The sequence below is a fragment of the Diadema antillarum genome, unplaced genomic scaffold, assembly GCF_040938485.1.
Source record: "Diadema antillarum isolate AM-2024a unplaced genomic scaffold, OU_Dant_1.0 scf00000072, whole genome shotgun sequence".
NCBI lineage: Eukaryota > Metazoa > Echinodermata > Echinoidea > Diadematoida > Diadematidae > Diadema > Diadema antillarum.
The window spans coordinates 4,070,986-4,092,422 of NW_027270961.1; the positions used below are offsets into that span (position 1 = coordinate 4,070,986).

The 21,437-nt window shown below is 39.0% G+C and overlaps 1 protein-coding gene across 1 annotated transcript in view; it reads right to left on the minus strand.

Moving 5' to 3' along the window:
• The window catches only part of LOC139717211 (chromodomain Y-like protein 2), a 45,720-nt gene extending 33,736 nt beyond the window's left edge, over nt 1-11,984 (minus strand). Inside the window, exon 1 of the mRNA XM_071628712.1 lies at nt 11,961-11,984. Coding sequence (XP_071484813.1) covers nt 11,961-11,984 — 24 coding nt within the window. The remainder of the gene's footprint in view (nt 1-11,960) is intronic.
• Nucleotides 11,985-21,437: the final 9,453 nt, after the last annotated feature.

Sequence of the window (21,437 nt, forward strand, 5' to 3'; positions counted from 1 at the left end):
ACAGTTTCACAGTACTGGCAAAATATTGAAATGACAAGTTTGTCAGAAATGTCTTGAATGTTCACTCTCCTTGAACTAGGTTTGCTATAATCGTCAAAGAGTGCAGGTAGGCCTACATGTATTTGGGGAATTGAGGATTTTTACTCGACTTTTGACCAACCCTTTTATAAGTTTATGCATTGAGTAAGTTTCACATTATGACGAAGAAGTGTAATTACAGTAAAAATACAATTTTTTTCTTCTGCACTTTGCCTGGCCTTTGACCCTTAACCTTTGACCTTCTGGCAGGAAATTTCCCAGAGAATCTCCATTAGGTAATACATATATTAAGTTTTAAAAATAATCCTGCAAGCATTGCATATATTAGTATATGAGGGAAATAGTGAAATTTTGAGGAGTTGACCTAGACCTTTGACCCCTGACTATTGACCCATGACCCCTAAATTCTCTACATAATCCCTGCAGTCAGTACAGGCGTATGTACCAAGTTCCATGAAGATACATTGAACAATTTGCGAGAAAAGTGAAATTGTAACATTTTCACCTGACCTTTTGACCTTTGACCTTATGACATGAAACTCTCTCTGGAGAATCTTTACCGCAGTAGTACAGTACATGTCTACACTTAGTTTCAAGAAAATACCTTTGTGCATTGCATAGATATGGGGGAAATTTTTGCCATATGACCTTGACCTTGACCTATTGACCTCTTGCCAATTTCACTAAAGAGCTACTCAACTAATGGCCCCATCATATGTCATCCTTGGACCAAGTTTGGTGAAAGTTGCTTCATCCAGTTTTCAGCACGTAAACAGATAAATTGTAGCATTTGACCTTGATCTTTGACCTTTGACCTCTGTCCGATTTCACTCAAAAACTAATCAAGTAATTGTCCCATCATACATCCTCGGACAAAGTTTGGTGAAATTTGCTTGATCCAGTCTTGAGTTATCGCGTAAACAGATACAACTTCATGATTAGAAATTGACCTTTGACCTTTGGCCTTCAGCCAATTTCACCCAAAATCTAATCAAGTAATTGCCCCATTATACTTTATACTTGGACCAAGTTTGGTAAAATTCCAGTCAATATTACTTAAGTTATCGCGTAAACGAATGTGGACGGACGGAAGACGTACGGACGTACAGACGTACGTACGGACGGACGGACAACCCGAAAACATAATGCCTCTGGCACCACTTCGTGGTGGAGGCATAAAAAATCTTCTCCTCGGAAATGCTCTGAGCAAAATGTGTTCACTTTTGTATTGACCTTTAACCCCTGACTTTTATCAGATGTTTCTTCTAACATTCTAATGGATTCATAACTCTACAAAATAACTGAAACATGTGTTTCAATTACATGACACATAGGTGCATGTGGATGGAACATTAGCACTATTCTCATCACATTCAAAATAAGATGTTATTTTGGGTCACAATCAGGAGCGAGACCCAAATTTCTAGACCTTGTCTATTACGTACAAGCATGTGCTTGGAACAAAAATATGCATCTTTAAATATACAGTATATGGCTGTATGACAAATGTTGGTTGATCATTGTATGTGACCGTGCACCTCAAAACGAACATAAAGTCGCACGCACTGATTTTGCGTGAGGACTGAAAATAAGTGAAATGGGTCAACCTAGCCGAATTTGACTTTTTCATGTTTTCTGAAAGAGTGGGTCTTCTTTTACATTATGCTAAAATTTGGTATCATAAAACGGGCAGGAAAGTGTGTTTTTTCAGCAGTTTATCTCGAACATTTTTGGTAGAATAGTGTGATAAGGTGTGTCTTTAGAATCCCTTTTTCATTTCTGAAAAACCTTGCCCACACTCTTCACTTTCAACTCTAATAACTTTTGAAAGGATAGTTCTACGGCTTTGAAAGTTGGCATTAATTATGGACATAATGAGGCATGCTTAATTTCAGTTTAATCTGATAATCTCTTCATTGTTGTTACTCTGGTGGTTTACTTCCTGTTTTTTGTCCCATTCATTGCACAGCTAGCACGGTCTGGTAAAGATTAAGCGCTTGAATAGACACTGTACTTCAGAGCCTCTTTTCTCAGTTCACACTTTTCCTGAGTTTGTGCTTTCTTTCCAATATTCAGATAGGTTAGGATAGTCCATTTGATTTGAGTTATATATCATTTTAAAGCTTAAAATCTGCTCTTTCAGAATATGGTCTAACCTCAAAATTCATGTCTGGCGACTTTTTGTTTATTTTGAGGTGCAGTGTCACATATGACAAATCTTTTTTAGGATAATAGACATACAACCACACATGCAGCAATTGAAGAAGTCCATAATTGTATCTAATCCACCTTTGGGGGTAAAAAAACAATCACAAGACATTATCATTTTGAGTTTTAATATTTTCACAATGCCACAATTTTTCTTGAAAATAAAACCAAGTAAACACAATTCATGTCCGTGTCTGATACATAGGCCCTACTGTAGGTTGGACTACGAAATGGTGATCATAACAGGAACTACACTGCAAGACAGAAACCAACTAAATTACCCTGTGACACTAGATTTACATGTGCAGTATTTGTAAAGTATCTATACATACAACTACCGTACATAGTACATTTTTCATAAAGACTGCAGCTAGCATATTTTCAATGAATTACAATCAAAGTGATTGTAATGCAATGCTGCTCACTTGCACACATAAGTCATTGATCCAGCAAGTTAAAAAAATATTGCCACTATAAATAATAGCATAGAATAGGGTGATTATTTCATCGACAAATTTTGGAAATATAGAGCTGCATTGCTTCTGCAACAAACAAAAACAAAAGAAGCCTTATCAACACAGAAGGACATGAAATTGTACACAATCATTACATTTTAACAGTATACATATTATAAGATCACAGCAAGCAAGAGGCACTATGGACAGTAATGACCTTTTTTCTTTCCCTAAAACATTGCCTTCCCTCACTTGCAAGTTTATTTACTCACACACACACAAAATCTCATGTGTTGTTCATACATGAACATGATTGAGATTCTAATACCCCTGTTGTAGAGTCCTCTCTACCTGAAAGGAACCTCTAAAGGACATGCCAGACCTAAACAAGTGGTAGAACTAAGACAAAGTGGGGGGGGGGGGGGGTGAAAAAGACTCCTGTTTAGAGTTCCTCGCATACATTTCTATACAAACCAGTGGCCGCTGGCGGTGCATTTTTCCTCAAGAGAGACAGGCTATTTCTCATGCACACATAATATGCTTCTAAGGTGGCATGTATACTTGCCCAACAGAAAGCGCAGGTCGTCACAAGTGTGTGCCGTTTCCACAAGAAATTATCTTCTACGATTGAGTGTTTCATCGAATTTCTGTGACTGGTACATCCTATTGCATTTGGTCTCTAGCAGTGTTACCTCATCAACCTGCATTACCAGACACTTGCATCATTAAGGCCTGAAATATTACAGGCACTTGAGAGCCTTTTGGCTGAAAATAACTGTGCTGCATATTCGAGGGTCCAGCACTATGCACCCTCAGACCTCAAAACAATTTCCCTTGGTCCACTCAAAGTGGTCCGACTCAATTTATCAGCCAAGTCCCAGTGGTGTTGAGGTCGTATCAAGTCCTGTCCTCTCTGTCTCCAGGCTGGTCGGAATAGCAATCACTTCTTGAAAAGTGACTGTACATACTTAGTGGAACAGGGCAGGCAGTACATGGCCAAATTCAGACAAGTTGCAAGTCTTATGGGTCATGTAGGAGATGACCTCACAGATAACCTCACAGATAACTTCAAAGACAAGAAGGATGGTTATTCCATGGGCGAGTCCCTTCACTCACCCTACCCTCCTACACCATACTTTCCCACCGAGGATTCCCTATCTTCTCGCTGAATTCAGATTCCACAATCCCCTTCTTTTGATGCCGTCTGTGTACGCCACGCGGTATGCATCTTTGTAGATAGTGGTGCAACCAGAAACATGATGCCAGCATCAACCGCAAAAACACTAGGAAAATAACTGATAGCAGCCAGTCTGCCTACCAGGCTGATGGGACTTTCCCCCTTGAAGTTGTTTGCAAGACCCCTCTAACATTCGTCGTAATGACAAGCACTTCTTGTTTGATGGCCTTGTAGAGAATCTTGATGTTGAGGTATTGGCTAGTACACTTTCATAGAATGCAATGATATTGCAATATGACCTGCCAGACATCAAATTACCCTTAGCTATGGCACTATGTACTCATTATGAGTCCACCCTGTGAACCAACCCATCACCTGCCATTCTTTGTGCATGCGTTCAACCTGAACCACCTGAAACGACCACCGTGTTCCCTGGTCAGTCACAGTCAGTCACAGTGCTTCTTCCTCCAGAACTTCATGCTGATGACAGTGTTGCCCTGGAACCTTGACTTGACTTTATCTGGTCTAATGATCTTGGGTTAACTTGATGTTGGCCCACCCCTTGCATTGTCTCATGGTAAACTCTGCATTCCAAAACTCTCTATCTACCCTGAAGTTTTGTGACATAATAACATTTGTAAGAGGTGCCCAGTGTTTTCACAGGATGTTAAAGGTAACTCCATGTGATGTGATCTCACCTCCTGCAGATCTTTTCCACTGTACCTCTCCTCATGACCATTCTGTGGTGAAGACGACCGAGATTGGATTCCTCTGACTAGCATTAAGCAACAGTTTGAAACCCTACACACTGAGTTCCATGAATCTTTGGTCCTCATTTCAAGGGGACAATGGTGCTGTTGGCCCCTTCGAGGCAGTCATTGACATGGGGCCCGTTCAACCCCCACAGAGGAAAGGCTGCCTCCCCCATACCCCAGGGACAAGCTGGTCAATTTGCAGGCCAAGTTTGATAAACCGAAAGCACTTGGTGTGTTTGTTCCCCCAGGTATGACTGGTATCACTGTGGAATACCTCAATCCTTCTTTCCTAGTAAAGAAACCCAGTGGTAGTTACCAACTCATGACTGCTTTTGGTTGCTGTTCTAAACCACGACTATCGCTTTTGCCAGATATGTCGATTCCAGTCTGTACAAGATTAGCCAATGGGAGTACATGGCTGCCTCAGATCTGACAAATGAATTTTATCAGATCCCCTTGTCCCATGAGTCCATGCAGTACTGCAGCATTGCCACGCCCTGCCATAGAGTGTGTGCATGCATACTAACACTTGCTCTGCCATGGGAATGCCTCGCTCAGAAACCTCTCTGGAAGAACTCATGTGTCGCACGCCAGGTGATCTCCTGATGGAAGGTGTTGTCGTCAAACCTGCTGGTGACCTGGAATGTGGTGGTAACACACAAGAGACCCTCATAATTGCATAATTGGGGTCCAGTCATGTCCTCCAGGTGCTGAGCAAGGCAGGGCTCAACCTCTCCACATATGAATATGGTCTCACGGCACCCTCAAAGCCAACCCAAGTCATATTGCTGGACTAACAGCACGCTTCCATCTACCATCAAAGATGCGTTTCTTCATCAGACTTTTCAAGATGCTTGCCCACATTAAATCCCTGCCTTCCCCCCCCCCCCCCCATTCTTCCTCTCTCGATAGCCTTGGTCACACTGGCAAAAGATCACAATGTCTTTGCAATCTTTTGTCCAATTCTCAATCTTTGGATCAAAAAGTTTTAGTCAGTAGTGCATGTGAGCAAGAAAGAAGAAAAAGTATGCCATCTGACAGCTGGTGATTGTGACATAACAATTCACCCTCGTTCATCACAATGACCACATCCTTCAGAGGCACAGCACGCAAACAGATGGAGGACTGGTCATGTGACAAACTTCATGAAGTTTCAGTTTCTAGCATTCACACTGGCAGACTGAGAATTTTGGTGGGGGTCTGGGAAATATCCCTAGTTTGAGTTTATGATCAAAATCTTATACTTTGCAATCTTTTGCCAGTATGATGGCATGTGATGGCAGTGTTGCTGGTCATCAGTCTCAGGATGCCATTTTCTGGACTGATGAACTGCACTCCAAGCTCTCCAAGGATGTCTTCTCGTTCCCATGCGAGGTGGAAGCCATGATCTATTGCTGCTTCTATCAAGCACTTTTTACAGCAAATACACCGTTTAGTCCGGACAACGCACATCTGTCCTTACGGACAGCAAACCACGCATCGAGGCATTTGAGAAGTTGTGGTGAATTTTCTGCCAGCCCCCTTGTGTCCACTATAGTATCAACAGTGAGCAGATGCCAGTTGTACCTCGACACCTTTCTGGGTCGGCAAATGTTTCATCCAAATTTGCAAGTCACAATGCAACAATGCAACAACTCATCATGTCAAGTGTGCACATGTGTGTGCACAGATGGTCAACTCTGCTGTACATCACATTTCAGCAGATGACATCCTGTAGGGAGACTCGTACCCTTACACATCTCAAACGGCATAAATCAAGTTTCAGTCAGAATGCCCATCCCCACTACATACTCATGTCCATCTTGTCCTAGGTACACAACCCAGGACACAGTATCTGGAATGTCACACACAACTTCCAGGTAGCCAAGAGAAGGACTCCTTTGGAGATGGAGGCCTTTTGAGTTCCCTGAGAAGTCACTGTCCCTCAATCTTTTGTCGATGGTGTCCTCACATTCTCCGTATGTCCAATTAGACCATCCTACTGCTCATCAACTGAAGACAGTCACATCCCGGTATTTGTACACGCCCTTGACATGGAGCCTGCCGTCCACTAGGTTACTGCATCGTGCCACCACTGTGTCTCCCTTTCAATTCTCCCCAGTACTTGGTATCTTATTCGCAGATGATGTGTTGAGGCGCTCACATCAACTTGTTCTTGTCTTGTGCGAAACAGTCACCTCAATACTGCCACCCACCTTATCACTCATAACACCCTTCATGATGCCATTCTCCAACTCTGCCTTGAACTGAGACTTCTTGATGGCCCACTGACATTTATCCCCACAGATATTGCTCCTGGCTTTTCTACCCTGTGCCATGACAACTTTCTTTAATTCCACAATATCTGCATCAAGCTAGGACATGCAAAGAGCAAGGACAATAACCCTGTTGCTGAAAAAGCAGTGCTTGAGTTGGAAGATGAACTCCTCTGCCATGACCCATCCACACCTATATCATATTTGTGACCTTGTGTTGCCATTGCCTGCCTAAGTAACAGTCATCTTCGATCTTGTGAACTGTCAGCAAGAGAAACTTGTTTATCCAATATGATCAGTTCACATGCGAACAGATCCCCTTTTCAGACAAGGATCTCATCACTGCCTGTCATGTCCAGCTGCAGAAGAATCACCCACACAATGAAAAGTCTTAGACTACATCTGGTCTCATGCATTCTGGACAGGGCAGCACATGAGACAGGTCTCTCACCTGCGTTGGTGGCCTCGCATACATCCATGCTGATTGGTCAAAACTACATTACAGACCACATTTTCTAGTTTGCTCAACTGAGTTGGAAGTATGTTGGCAACCAGCTACACAGCTCTTCCTACCGTGTCAGACTGGCCAACTGCTTGAAGGTCGCTTCTCCTGTTCATCATAGTCCCACACCGCCTTATGTGGAATTAGAATACAATTGTACAACCACGATGGAGACACCGAGGTTCATCCCTATCCAGCCATCCCTCCTGGTTCTCTGCCTCTTGCCCCTCCTACCACTCATCTTCCTCTTTCACTTCCCAATGACCACCATTTCCAAACTGCTGATCTTGCTTCATCATCCCCTTACTCCGATGCCTTTATTAGAGTTCCTCCTAACCTCTCTACTCCAGCCGACGACTCCCCTGTTCCTGACCCAAAAAATTGCTATCCAGGTACCTCCTGATGCTTCTAGATATCCCCGATGGGAGCAAAATATCCAAACTAGACTTGGTGATTATGTTATTGATATTGAGAAAATGGTCTTCTTGGGATTATTCCTCGTATTGGGACTAGTTCCTCTTCGGCATCTGTCAGTACCAGTATTTTCCTTATCAAGAGACTGTTATGGAATGTTATGATTGCTATGACAGTGGACTCCCATTATAACGAAGTCCTCGGGACCAGCAGTTTTCTTTCATTATATCAAAATTTCCTTATAACCGAACAAATAAATAATAAAAATATACAGCTTCTAATGTTGCGGCCTGAATTTTTACTTTGTTGTAACCGGAATTTCGATATAACCGTTTACGTTATAACGGGAGTGCACTGTGCTACATCTAGATACACTTGAATTGTTTTTGACTGTGTACCAGGCGGCTTGGACTAACACTTTTGCAGAGACTCCAACCCAAAGCACCTTCTGATCTGGAGGTTTTCCCACCTGAAACCTCTAGCAAACGGGAGACTCCAAGTTGATGTGCGCTTCGTGCACATCACGAGCGCGAAGTTCCTCGAGGCCAGGTTCCAGGGCCCTTAAGCGGGCCCTGGAAGCTCTCGGGTTCTAGATGCTCTTTCGTGCTATCTAAGGCTTATTTTTCAACATACTTGTACGATGGCAATAAGTAAGAAATCCTTTCCAATGGGAGACACAGAGCCAGGGCGGGAGAAATTGCATCTCAAATGGGAGAACGGGAGATTTTGCAAAAATGGGCTTTCGGCGGGAGATCTCCCGGCGAAAGCGGGAGAGTTGGAGTCTCTGCTTTTGATTTTGTAACTCACTGTATGTTTTGATATCGCCACAGATATACAGTACTGACAGCGAATTATTTTCCACATATTTGCGAATGTCTGCGCATTTTTGAAATATTCCCAAATGTTCGCATGGAAAATAATTCGCTGTCGGTACTGTAGCATGAATCAAATCAAATGTCTATTCATTGCATGGTAAATTATTTTTAATCTAGTTGATTTTCATTTGGAAAATATTTATCTTAATTTCAAAAGTGATCCTAACCCATGCATTATCAAGAGTTGTGTACAGCTTACAATGTTACATGGTATTTAATGTGTGATCACAACCCATGTTTTACTAAGACATGACGGAAACATAGTATTAGATTTTGTCTCATTGACATACTATGCCATCTCAGCCTCTGTATCTGTTTCCCTATTTATTAAAATGTCAAGCATTTATGCAGAATTTCTGTTCTGTACAGGTATCACTGACATATTGCTCTGGATCTTATCTGAATTACCTGATACAGTTTAATTCTGCTCTACATTAAATGTTGTATACCTCCACAGTGGCATACAGCTTTTGTATTTTGTTTTATTGTACAAGTTTACTTACAATACATGCAAGTTATTCGTGTTGCATGTTAATTGTTATACAGTGCACTCCCATTACAACGAACACGGTTATAACAAAATTCTGGTTACAACGGAGTTAATATTGAAATCCCACTTACATAAAAGATAAATGCTGAAGATTCCAATCAAATTACAATGTACAAGTTCATTGATCGATACCGGAAATTTGCAGTATCGTCAAACGTGAGCGATGCGGAATATATGTGCGCTAAGGAAGGGGCTTGCACCTCGCCATCCCGGGCTCCCACAGACAAAGCGTGTAAAAGACGTGTGTGGTGACCGTGATGACTACTGATGACACATATTCCTTTAAAAATATAAATTTAAGATTTTCAAGAAACACTGTTCGATTGTCACCTCAGATTGCTACTTTCAGTTTGTGGTAACCCTGCAAAGTTTAAAGTGTAGGGAGCACAGTCCCAGGCATAAATTTTTGTTCAGCGCACTTGTAGCAAATTTACGCAGGGTGATGGTATCACTGCAGGGCCTCTGACGAAGCCCTATAATTAGGGAGTTCTGGTTAAGCTGATTATTTGTTCAGATATTTGTTGCACAAGTTTTTTTTCTTTAGTTTTTTTTAATGTTTCAGTTATGTTCCATGTGATTTATAAATTAATGTGGGAGTACTTAGAAGAGACAAAATCATACCATTGACTGTTTCAGTCAATCTTGTGTCATTAGGCTATGTTTGTTCTGCCTGCAAGTTAACACCTTGCAATAGAATTCCATGGAGAACTGCAGTAAAATTGTGTCTGAATTGCGTCCTTCATAACTACTATTAAGTAATATAAAGGTGAGTTTTTAGGCAATTTTCAAATTGGTCCACAGTGACTGGTCATAGGCCATTCCAAAGCTTGGGAGCAGCTACTAAGAATCAGCAAGCTCCATTTTTATGTTTTAGTGCTGGCTGCACGAGTGTCTTTTAGTTACCTATAAAACAATACGTGTCACAGGCAATGCAAATTAGTAATTTTTGTCTTCAAACTTTTATATGATTGATACTTAACAATTACATGCAATTTGTATGAACCAGAAGCCTTGCTTACACTTTTAGAAAAATATTCATAAACTGTCTTCATCAAAATATGAATACGTTCATTAGGGCATGACATTTAAAACATCCATCAGCACAAATGATGTAGCTACACTCGTACAATGTCTTTGATATTTCGTTTTTCTTTTTTACTTGTAAAAAATATCAGTGAATGAACACACTAAGTGTACTTTCCTCACAGTACACCAAGGTGAACTTTTTTTGAAATGTAGAAATTTTAACAAATTCCAGGCAATGTCACACTAGTAAACAAATAAAAACATTTTAATGATACAAATCAATCTAAGCGACTTCAGCAACATGGCAACTTCAACAGCATATCCTGTCAAGATTCTATCCTTATGTATACTGCATGTGTGTGTGTTGTGTGTGTGTGAGTGTATATAATATGTATGGAGTATGGTGTCTTATTTATCTAATTGACTTGACACAGATTTGTAATGTTGACATTGTATTTCTTTTTTTATGTGTAGGCATCCTAAATACAAGCACAACACCACAAGATGCTTTCAAGGCTGCCTGGCTCTCATTGTAAATGCCTCTATTATATGTTTTTGAGTCTTATTTTGCCAAATAATGGCCAAAATTGGCCTCAATCAAATAGTGACAGAAAAAATAAATACACCTGAAAGTGAAAATCACCAGACTCGATGGAGCCTGAAAAATTACCCTGTTCTAAAACGTCCACTCCTTCAGCATGGACATCATATTTCCAGTTACATGAAAAAAAATTTATTGTATGAAACAATCCATGAATTCATTTTCTTATTATTTTATTTTACTTCAATTCTCATCTCATCCGATCTTGAAGAACACTGAGATGCGGTCATAGGTACAGCATCAGTTAAAAGAGAAGTCATCAAGTATGAACTTCCTGGGTCCTGGGAGACCAGGGCTGGGTATAAAATGTCATTCACAAAAGAGGCAGTTCTTGACTTACATGTAACCTGCGCGGGAAATAGATGAACATCAATGAACATTTTCGTTACAGTAACCCATTATCATGAGATCAAAACTATTGATTTCCAATACTACCTCCACTTACGTTTAACTTTCAAAAAGCAAGTGCATTGACTATGTTCTGCTTCGTTTGCCATCAATGGCATGAACCCGTTGAACTATTGTGTCACTGATAAAAACAACGTGCATGCTAGGTAGATCGGTAGATCTACTTCTCAAATTGGGGCACACTTTTTTACAGCAAAGACAAAAATAGATAAAAACAGGTGTACCGCAAGTTCATAAATCCCTACTACTCATTGGCGACAGTAAGCAAAGTAACATTATGTGCTAAACTTATATCAATAATCCGGAAGAATTCCATTCACACAAGTGGTTAACTTTCTTCGACACGAAGTGTCAGCACAACTGTTCCCAGCAACTCAGCGCGACTAGCAGACATCTACCGACACACAAGTTTACTATGCACGATCATCCATTCACGTAGCTACATGCACGGTAGCCCGCTCAAACGCATGCGAGCAGCGCACCGTTGACACTCAGTGCACGCCTCTATGCCGCCGTAATCTCTGCGGAGTTCGACCTACGATGAAGGCAAAATAACGGCGTTTTACGGAAATCCCCAGATGTTCATGACGCCTAAAGCACGTGTAAGGTTGAATAGTAATCACTCTCAGAAATCACTCATACGACACTGATAATCACAGCTCCATTTCAAAATCACATTCAATTTTCGTACTTACTTCGTATATATTTCCCTCAGCCATTTTCACCGCCTTTGCAAACTGATTTTCTCTTTCCCTCTCTCTTTAGCTCTCGTCCACCGTGTGGCCGTGCGTGCACACAGTATACTGTATGTGCATGCGAGCTATCTTGCAGGCTAGGCTCCATCGACCCTTTGATATGCGCATGCGCACTTCAATATCGTATTTCCTGCATACTGCAGCTCCACTGTCTTTTTTGCATGTTGTCCACCTATCTCATGTAGACAAGAAGTTAGGATAAGTTGGTAAGTTATGATAGTTGAAACCAGAAAGGCATAACGGTACTATGATTTGTGATTTCATCGCATTACCGCTAGATGCATCTAATTATTGGTCAATCGTGTCTAGATAGGTCGGCATAACATTAAATAACAAAGTGTGAAATTTAGACATGTTCTGACCGTAAAGTACTGTATGCGGGCGTTTACATCTATATACCATATGTTCCCATAATATATTACGATATTCAGAGTAACTAACATTGCAACATGAAATTGATAGATAGGCCTATAAACGATTTACAGGTGTACCATGTAAAGTCAAAACTTTTCTGAGTTACAATAGAAACTACATTGACACCTCATCACTCAACACTCTTTGGTCTGTCTCTATAATTGCATTGCATTATATTCAACCATAACAGCTTTCACAAACACACACACACACACACACAACAATCAGAACAGAGAATTTTGTTGTCCCATATATATTATACGTGATATAATAACTCTTTAACTTATAAGTAGTTTCTTTACACAAAGAAGTCACTTTCCATAATCTGTCATTCCACAGTGCATTCCAATACAAATCAGTCGCTCTTTGGCAATAGATCTACACACAGTCATCCGAGGTGGGTCAATTCGTGTATATGCCTATGGCAGTTGCGATGCTAATTCACAACCACAATTATCATGAGTATGTGTACTTTTCCGAACATTCTTCCAGTTTCTGTCACTTCTGCCCTCACAACACAACACATGCTCAGTAATGTGATAGATTCATTCATTCATTCATTCATTCATTCATTCATTCATTCACTCATTCATTCATTCATTCATTCATTCACTCATTCATTCATTCATTCATTCATTCATTCATTCATTCATTCATTCATGTTTTTAATTTTATTTCCAATCAATAATTATACATAGGTAATACATACGTCAAATGATAACATATCTTGTAACATAATCATAATACATCTTGTTTCATAAAGGACTTGGTGGAAATGGAAATTGAGGGGCTGCTAAAAAGCGAACTTGTATAGTGCAGTCCCCTCTTACGTTACATCACTATAATACATTAATACATATGTACACAGCTTACAAAACTACAATACATGTACAGTTCAAGTTAATCATTAGAAGTATACACTTTTCATACATCGATGGTAACATGAAACATACGCATTCACACACACACACACACCCGCACACACACACACACACACACACACAAGCACACACACACGTACACACATACACACACAGAAGAGAGTAGGGAAAGAGAGAGAGAGAGAGGTAGGGAGAGAGACTAAATTCATTTAAGATTGGTATCAAAGATACCCTATCACTGATTCTAAGATGAAAATAAAGAATCTTCTATCAAATTCGTTACTCATTCAGCAGTATAGCAAAGCAAAAAAAAAAGTTTTACAGATATATAATGTACTGCACTACATTACATTACATTTCTGATAATTACCAACATAAATCCATTTGAGTCCGCATTGAAAATGCATCTTATGATGCAATTACGACTATTGTGTATTTCATCACATCAGTCTTTCCTTTTTTTGAATGCATAAGAAGGGACATTTAAACTGCGTTATGCACTACATTCAATGTATACGGGTTAAGTAGTTTATTTATGAAATGCAAGATAATATTAAGTAAAGGGTGAAGGGTGAGATTTGAATTTTCTTCAATTTGTGTCCCTCTTACAAATGAAATTTGTAAGACCGCAACTACTGATCCGTGATTTAACAAACATGCCGGAAAAAACAAAAGGTTCATTTTTCCGACATGTTTGTTAAATCACAGATCAGCAGTTGCGATCTTACAAATTTTATTTGTTATAGGGAGATTATAATGATCATTCTGGTTATTATTAATTGTTATTAATATTTATCATTATCATCATTATTGTTACTTTATCATTAGCATTTATTATCATTGTTATCATTATTACTATTAATTTTTTCATAATCATTGTTGCCAGGTGTGCTTTGTATGAACAACATTTTCAGCACAGGATAGGGACTGTTGTTACTTTCGTTTTTAATCATCATAATAATCCTACTCTCCAAAAAAAAATCGAGTGAAAATATTCACTCTTAAAGGAGTGAATACAAAAAAAGAGTGAATTCAGAGTGAAATTGGAGTGAATTTTGAGTGAAAGTGTTCAATTTCACTCATTTTGGAGTGACCTCAGGGATCACTCGAAGATTTTGGAGTGATCCTTGACGTCACTCTAAAACGAGTGAAAATTAACATTTTCACTCAAAATTCACTCCAATTTCACTCTAAATTCACTCTTTTTTGTATTCACTCCTTTAAGAGTGAATATTTTCACTCGATTTTTTTTTTAGAGAGTATGCTTTGCTCTTACCAATTTCATCTACTTCGCCTTCTCTCATCTGGGATCTCAGAACATCGATTGATAGGCCATGAGCGTCTTTCTCGTCTCAGAATGCTTCTTTCTATTTTCAGAGAACTTAGGGGCATTTCATAGCCTCTCTTTTCTTATTTCCTTCATCTTCTCTCTCTCTCTCTCTCCCTTTCTATTTTTTTTGGGGGGGGGGGTAGGAAGGATTCGGGTTGTTTTTCAATCATTCCTTCTTTCCACCATGCATGTTCTATAGCAATATCAAGATGTATTGTCTACTAATGATTTATTGTTTTATTTCAGCACGCATAAAGAATCATGTGTGGTCCTTCAATTTATTTTCACGTTTGAATCATTTTGCGTATCGACACACACACAATAGTCATTGTGTACATGCAGATCCTTTGGAATTCTTCCTTCCTTAAGTTGTTTTTTTTTTCATAAAGTTGGAAAAGATACGTTAAGTTGAGAAGTAAATTCAATTAAATCCAAAAAAAAAAGACATATTTGAAGTGAGTAGGTTCGAAAGAAAACGGAAGGACATATTAAGTGGAGAGCACTCTTAATATAGTTAGCGGTGTAATAGAAAATGATTATTATAGACATTGAGTTTGTTTATTTTGAATACTATAGACGGATGTGGAAAATATTTGGAGATGGTTTTTTTTTCAGATAATGTATATGTAGCAATTGCGCAGCAGATAGACCAACTATACCTTAATTCTATATCAAGCAATGTACTTTTTAGCATGACTTGTATGTTTTTTTTATCACAGATTTATTTGAAAAATAACTCTGAATTGTAACGAGACAAAATGTACATAATACGGATTTACTAGTATTTTGTTTTCAACACATTAAAAAAGATGTGGTCCTTTAATCTATTTTCATGTTTGAATCATCACATTTTATATCGATAAACCTACACACACACACACACACACACACACACAAAGGTGAATGTTGTATTGAGGTAATTGATTCATTTCAATATTATCATTTTAATCAAACAGAAAAATAAGAAGCATTTCGTCCTTCCCATTCCCCTTTTCTTTTTATTCTTGAATAAGATTTAAAAAAGAAAAAAAAATCCCCATTCCCTTTTCCATTTTATTCTTCATAGTTTTACGCACCTTAATTTCTGTTACTGTGTATATCCCAAAAATGATGTCTAGATGTTCTTGTTGAAAAATAAGATAAAAACTGAAATTGAAATTGAACGAATCCACACCAATATTCATCTACTCCCCAACAGATACATGCCATTCTCACGTTTCTGTTAGTGCAGTTTTCCATTTGCATTTAATTCCTATCGATTCAAACTAGATTTTAGAATCTGAACTTTTAAATTGAATATTTGAATAGTTTTGAGGGAATTGTCAGTATTTATGGGTATACCACAAACTTTAAGCTGATTATTTCTACGATGTTCTCCTAAAGTTCAAAGTTCATGTTCATTTCCATTTCCATCAAATAAACAGAGAAAATTATATACAATGTATAAGCTCAGCAGAACATTAATTGTGACAATTGCAATCGTTTCTTTTTATTCTTAATCAAATTCACACGAATGCATGTATTTGCTTCCCGACAGATACATGTCATTCTCACTTTTCTGTTAGTGCAGTTTTCTAGTTGCATTTTACTTCTGTACCAATTCAACGTAGATTTTACCAATTCAACGTAGATTTTAGAATCTGAACTTACAAATTGAATATTTGAATAATTTTGAGGAAATTATCTGTATTTATGTGTACACCACAAACTTTAAGCTGATTATTTGTACGATGTTCTCTTAAAGTGAAAGTCACAGCTGCTCGTGAGTGACTTATATGATAATCAACAATCGGACACGAGACGTGGGGTACATCATATTATGGTTACAGCTCGATATTCCGAAGGTTCGTTATTCCGAAGGCTCTTTATTCCTAAGATTCGTTATTCCGAAGGTTCATTGTTCCTAATTTCATTTTCGGATTAACCAATCTGCGGAATAACGAACCTTCGGAATAACGCCACAAATTTTCGGATTAACGAACCCTTTTTCATTTTCGGATTAACGAACCTGTAAGTATAGGGAATTTGCGTGTTTCGGATTAACGACCCTTCGGATTAACGAACCTTCGGAATAGCGAACCTTTGGAATAACGAAAGGTTTCATCCACATTCGTCAAAAAGAAACAAACAAATAATGAACACTAACTTTCAAATCGTGCCTAGTTGAAATTAGCTGAACTCACAAGTTCACATGCAAATTACTAGTAGATAAGGTGATGCTCCAACTCATTGCCTTTCTTCCTTTTCATGAGTCAGTGATTGAGTAATGACAACCACAGAAGCAAAGTATTATGACGTCATGGCCTCGCAAGCTTCCCTACACTAATCTCTATTACAATTTTGTGTGTGTTGGGGGCGGGCTTGCATGAACACACCACACACCACATTACAATATAGCTGATGGTTTTCATTGGAAAGGATGACAATTGGTACAACTATAGATTCGGGTCTAAAAGGATAATTTTATCAATGATACTTTTGACACACTAATCGGAGAATTGTGAAGAGATGACCTCACTTTTGTTTTGTTTTTTAGGTTTTGTTTTGGCTTATTCATTACAGTCAACTTGAACTTGGAGCGGAGTGTCACTTTGACAGGAACAAAAATTATAAAAGATATCACGTGCACAGAGCTGATTGGTAATTCTTCTGTGTTTTGTTAAACCTTCGTAAGAAAGAAACAAATTCCTTTATAATGTTTCGAATTGTATAATGTACATAACAAATCATACATGAAAGCACAAAACACACACACACATACACACACATGTATAGTCAGCAAACGGTATCAACCAGGCACATTGTGCTATACGCTTGAAGAATGATGAATGCACATAGAATCATATGATTATATATATATAATATATATATATGCAACCCCCACACCCCTAATTGTCTCAAGGGGCCGACCAATGTTGTACAGAGGCGGATAAATTTTGGTCTGGTCTGTTAGCTTCTCTCTGTACTGGTCGGGGGTTAGCTTATCACATAGACACCAATCATCAACAAATTTCCAAAAGTTAAAGACTAATTATTGCTTCACAACAACAGTGAATATAAAATGCGGGAGAAGGGATAAAATTTATATGGATAATGTCAATGCTGCGAACAGCATATTTATTCACCGACCTGCCTTCTCGTAGGTCTGAAGCATAGATACTTGATTACAAACACCAATTACTTTCAATTGAACACATCATTTTAATATCACTCTACTCTTCTACACCTGTGGAGACCTTTACTTCTTTAACACTTCTTAAGGGAAGGGGAGGGGTTTTGTTAGTAGGGATATAATGATGTTAATGGGTGTGGCCACTTATCTCGACGTCGGCATGGTCGCGGGGTGAGGTTCTCGCCTGCATGTCGATCGAGCTCGTCCAAGGGCTGGGGCGTCTGTTAACCGGTCTGCTTTCACTGCTTCCTTAAACAGTTCGTCACCATTGCCGTCCACGTTAAGGCAACCTGACAGGACGCTTTAACATCTCTGATGACACGTACCAGTCGACTATTTGGAGTTCATTACACCCCAGATTGGTGTAAACCAAAGTTCTGTCTTGTCGTGGTGTAAAGTTTCCCAACTTGTCGTTGTCAACCAGTTAACTCTTGGGCAATTCAACCAAGATCCTCGTCACATTCACAGCGTTGATAGAGTTTAGTTCATTAATATGGAGGGGAGCATGATGGATAAGGAAAGGGGATCTCCTGACTCTATCTCAGATGTGGTCTCCAACTATTCATGGCCCTTCTCTATCTCTGCCGGTCTCTCTAATCACGCAGCTCCTCTGTTGTGTCCCCTCTCTTCTATCAATTATCTAACTCTCCTCAAACATGGTCTTTTATAACAAATTTACTATTGGCATCCTTTCCCTAAAATTATTTCATTGGCTAAATCTTATTTTGGGGTGTGATCTTCACTGGAAATTAATTTCTTATTGGTCAGATCTTCCATTAGCTCCTCCCATTCGTTTCTGTGGAACTCCGTTTTCTCTGATTCATCTCAGTTTCTGATTAACTCGCCCACTGTCTTTTGGTTTCTGTATTTCCTTGTTCTCTGTAACTACTGGTCAAGAGTTATTGTTTCTTGGATAATAAAATCATAAAACAAATGAATGCTAGTGTCCTTATGACGTCCAACGTCATCGTCATCATTTTTCTGGGTTGTTGTCCCTGAATTTGTCTTTGGAATTCCTGTCTGACCTACTGCACTAAAGTACATCAAAATAAAGGAGAAGTTCTGGCTGGAGAAAGACCTTCTAGCCCAGCGAGGGTCATTCATGTTTTAGGGATCAGAGGGCAAAAACACGTCATTCCCATAATTTGGACTGGGGCTTTGGGGACGGAGAGTGCAGGGAACTGACCACTAGCGGGGAAAATAGCCAATGTCAAACTCATAAATTCCTAGGACCAATAACTTTTCTTGGGAGAGGAAAATTGACAAAAAAAAGGAAGTCTAACTGGAAGCAAAATAAAGGGTTTCATAAACTCCAAGAAAGGGAAAAGACTGATTCATACTGACGTCACAGGGTGACTTGGAAAACAACTGTAATGCTTCTGTTTTCTTTAACTTTCTATCCTCTTCTAGTCTATTCTTTATTATATGTGCTAGTAGCCATCTGGGCTACATATATATATATGTATATTGATTGATTGATTGTACATTATACAGCTTCAGCAGTAGAGGGGAGATAATATTCTTCAAACGAAAATGAGAGAGAGAGTGGCCTTACACTTGTTGAGCAATGATACGTATATTGATTACTATCATTATGAAGCCACACCATTCAGTTATCGAAACCTTTTCTTTGGGTATCCTACGAATGTCTCCCATCGTATTATAATGCACGGGACATTAAGGATGGTCATATTATCTTTGATACAAAATTAATCTTTGGTTTCTTTGGCTTCTATGCTGTTATATACTGCCGGATGTTATATTTTATCAGATGAATATTTTGTTTAGTATCTTCTCCTCTTATATACCCAGTCATTAAGAGCATAACCAAACAAAACTGTTTACATAACATCATCATCGAGAGTCACAAAGAAAATTTATTCACCATTAAGCCTGTGTGTATATGCCTGCATCCTCCCTTCACAACAGGTTATTGAGTATCGTCATTGAACTACGGAAGTTATTAAGTGACACGGCCTAAAATTGCATGAAGGCTACAGACCGCTGAGCACATCCTTCAACGCACGGATCATAAGTTATTGCGCATACATCCGCATATACAGTATAATTATCATACATGACTTCGCCATGTGAATTCATTCTTTGTCCATCTCTCTCTCCCTTCTCTCTCTCTCTCTCTCTCCCCTCTCTCTCTCTCTCTCTCTCTCTCTCTCTCTCTGATGAAACTACAACTGTATATTCATAATACTACAATATTTTTTTTCAATACTGTATTTTTCTTTCTTTTTCTGATAAACAATATACAAATTGATTTATGACAAAATAACACAAATTTCATTACAACATAAATTCCACATTGTCAATATTACGAATGAAACAGAAAGAAATTTGAATGTAAAAAAGGAAAAAAGACAAACACATCAAACAGAACGGAACACCCCCCCCCCCCCTCCCACCCACCCAACCCCGTATCCGGTATAATCCCATCAAATTATCACAATAATACAAACATCTACACACACACACACACACACACACACACACACACACACACACACACACACACCAAGGAAACATGCACACAACCATACCCACACACACACACACACACACACATATATATAGGCAGTATCGTCGTCCGGTCATAAAGCACAAGTCTTGTGTGCTAACAAAGACATTCCATTACCCCCCCCCCCCCCCCCCCCTTTATATCTCCCTGTCACAGTTTATTGTGTCATTTTAACTTTCTTTTTTTATATATATAATTATATTCGTGTGCGTTGGCCAGTGTATGTCTTGGTGTCCGATGAGAATAATGAGATTTTCTGTCCCGTAAAACATTTTGAACAATATACATGTTGAACAGGACCACAATTTTGCTATATGACAAAAGCTGGACAACAAATTTTCTGCTGCACATTTCAACGAGATGGTTACTTCGTGAATGATAATCATTTTATTCGAAGTATGCGAAGCCCGCGGCGTCGTACAAGACGTAAGACTCGTCCAAACCATCATGTGACTACAGAGGGCGTTTTGTTCGATGTGATCAGCCTGTCATCGATTGTGAGCTAATGCGTCTCGCTGACCCGAAAACACCGTATTAATTTTTTAGTTTCACTCTCGAGTTGGTAAAATTCGTTTTTGTCACAGACTCACAGTTACACCTATGAATCACGACATAGCTTGCATTGGAATTATGGGGAGATATGAAATTATGTTCTCCATTAGCAATTGTGTTACTCATCAGGCTATAGATCGATGCGGTTTCTTCCTCAGTCTTGCCCAAGGAAAGAAGGACGAAATTGTCTTCGTCACTGTGACATCGCACATCAATCATTCATGAGTCACGACCCATCACCACCCTCCGGCCAAGACCTTTTGAAAGATGCTTGCTAGTGATCGCATAGGCTGTTTTGTTGCTTACATTTAATTGTTTATTTTTCATTCTAATTGTTTACTCATAGGCCTGTGAAATTCATCCCATTTATTGAAATCAGGAGAAGGTCATCTTTTGGTTTGTGCTGTAATAAAAAAAGAAGAAGAAGATAAAATAAACATACCCAGTGTGACTGCATGGCAAATCCGATAATCAATCAATTCTCAGCACCATAATATCCCAGGAAGATGATGCACATTTAACGACTAACATGTACATT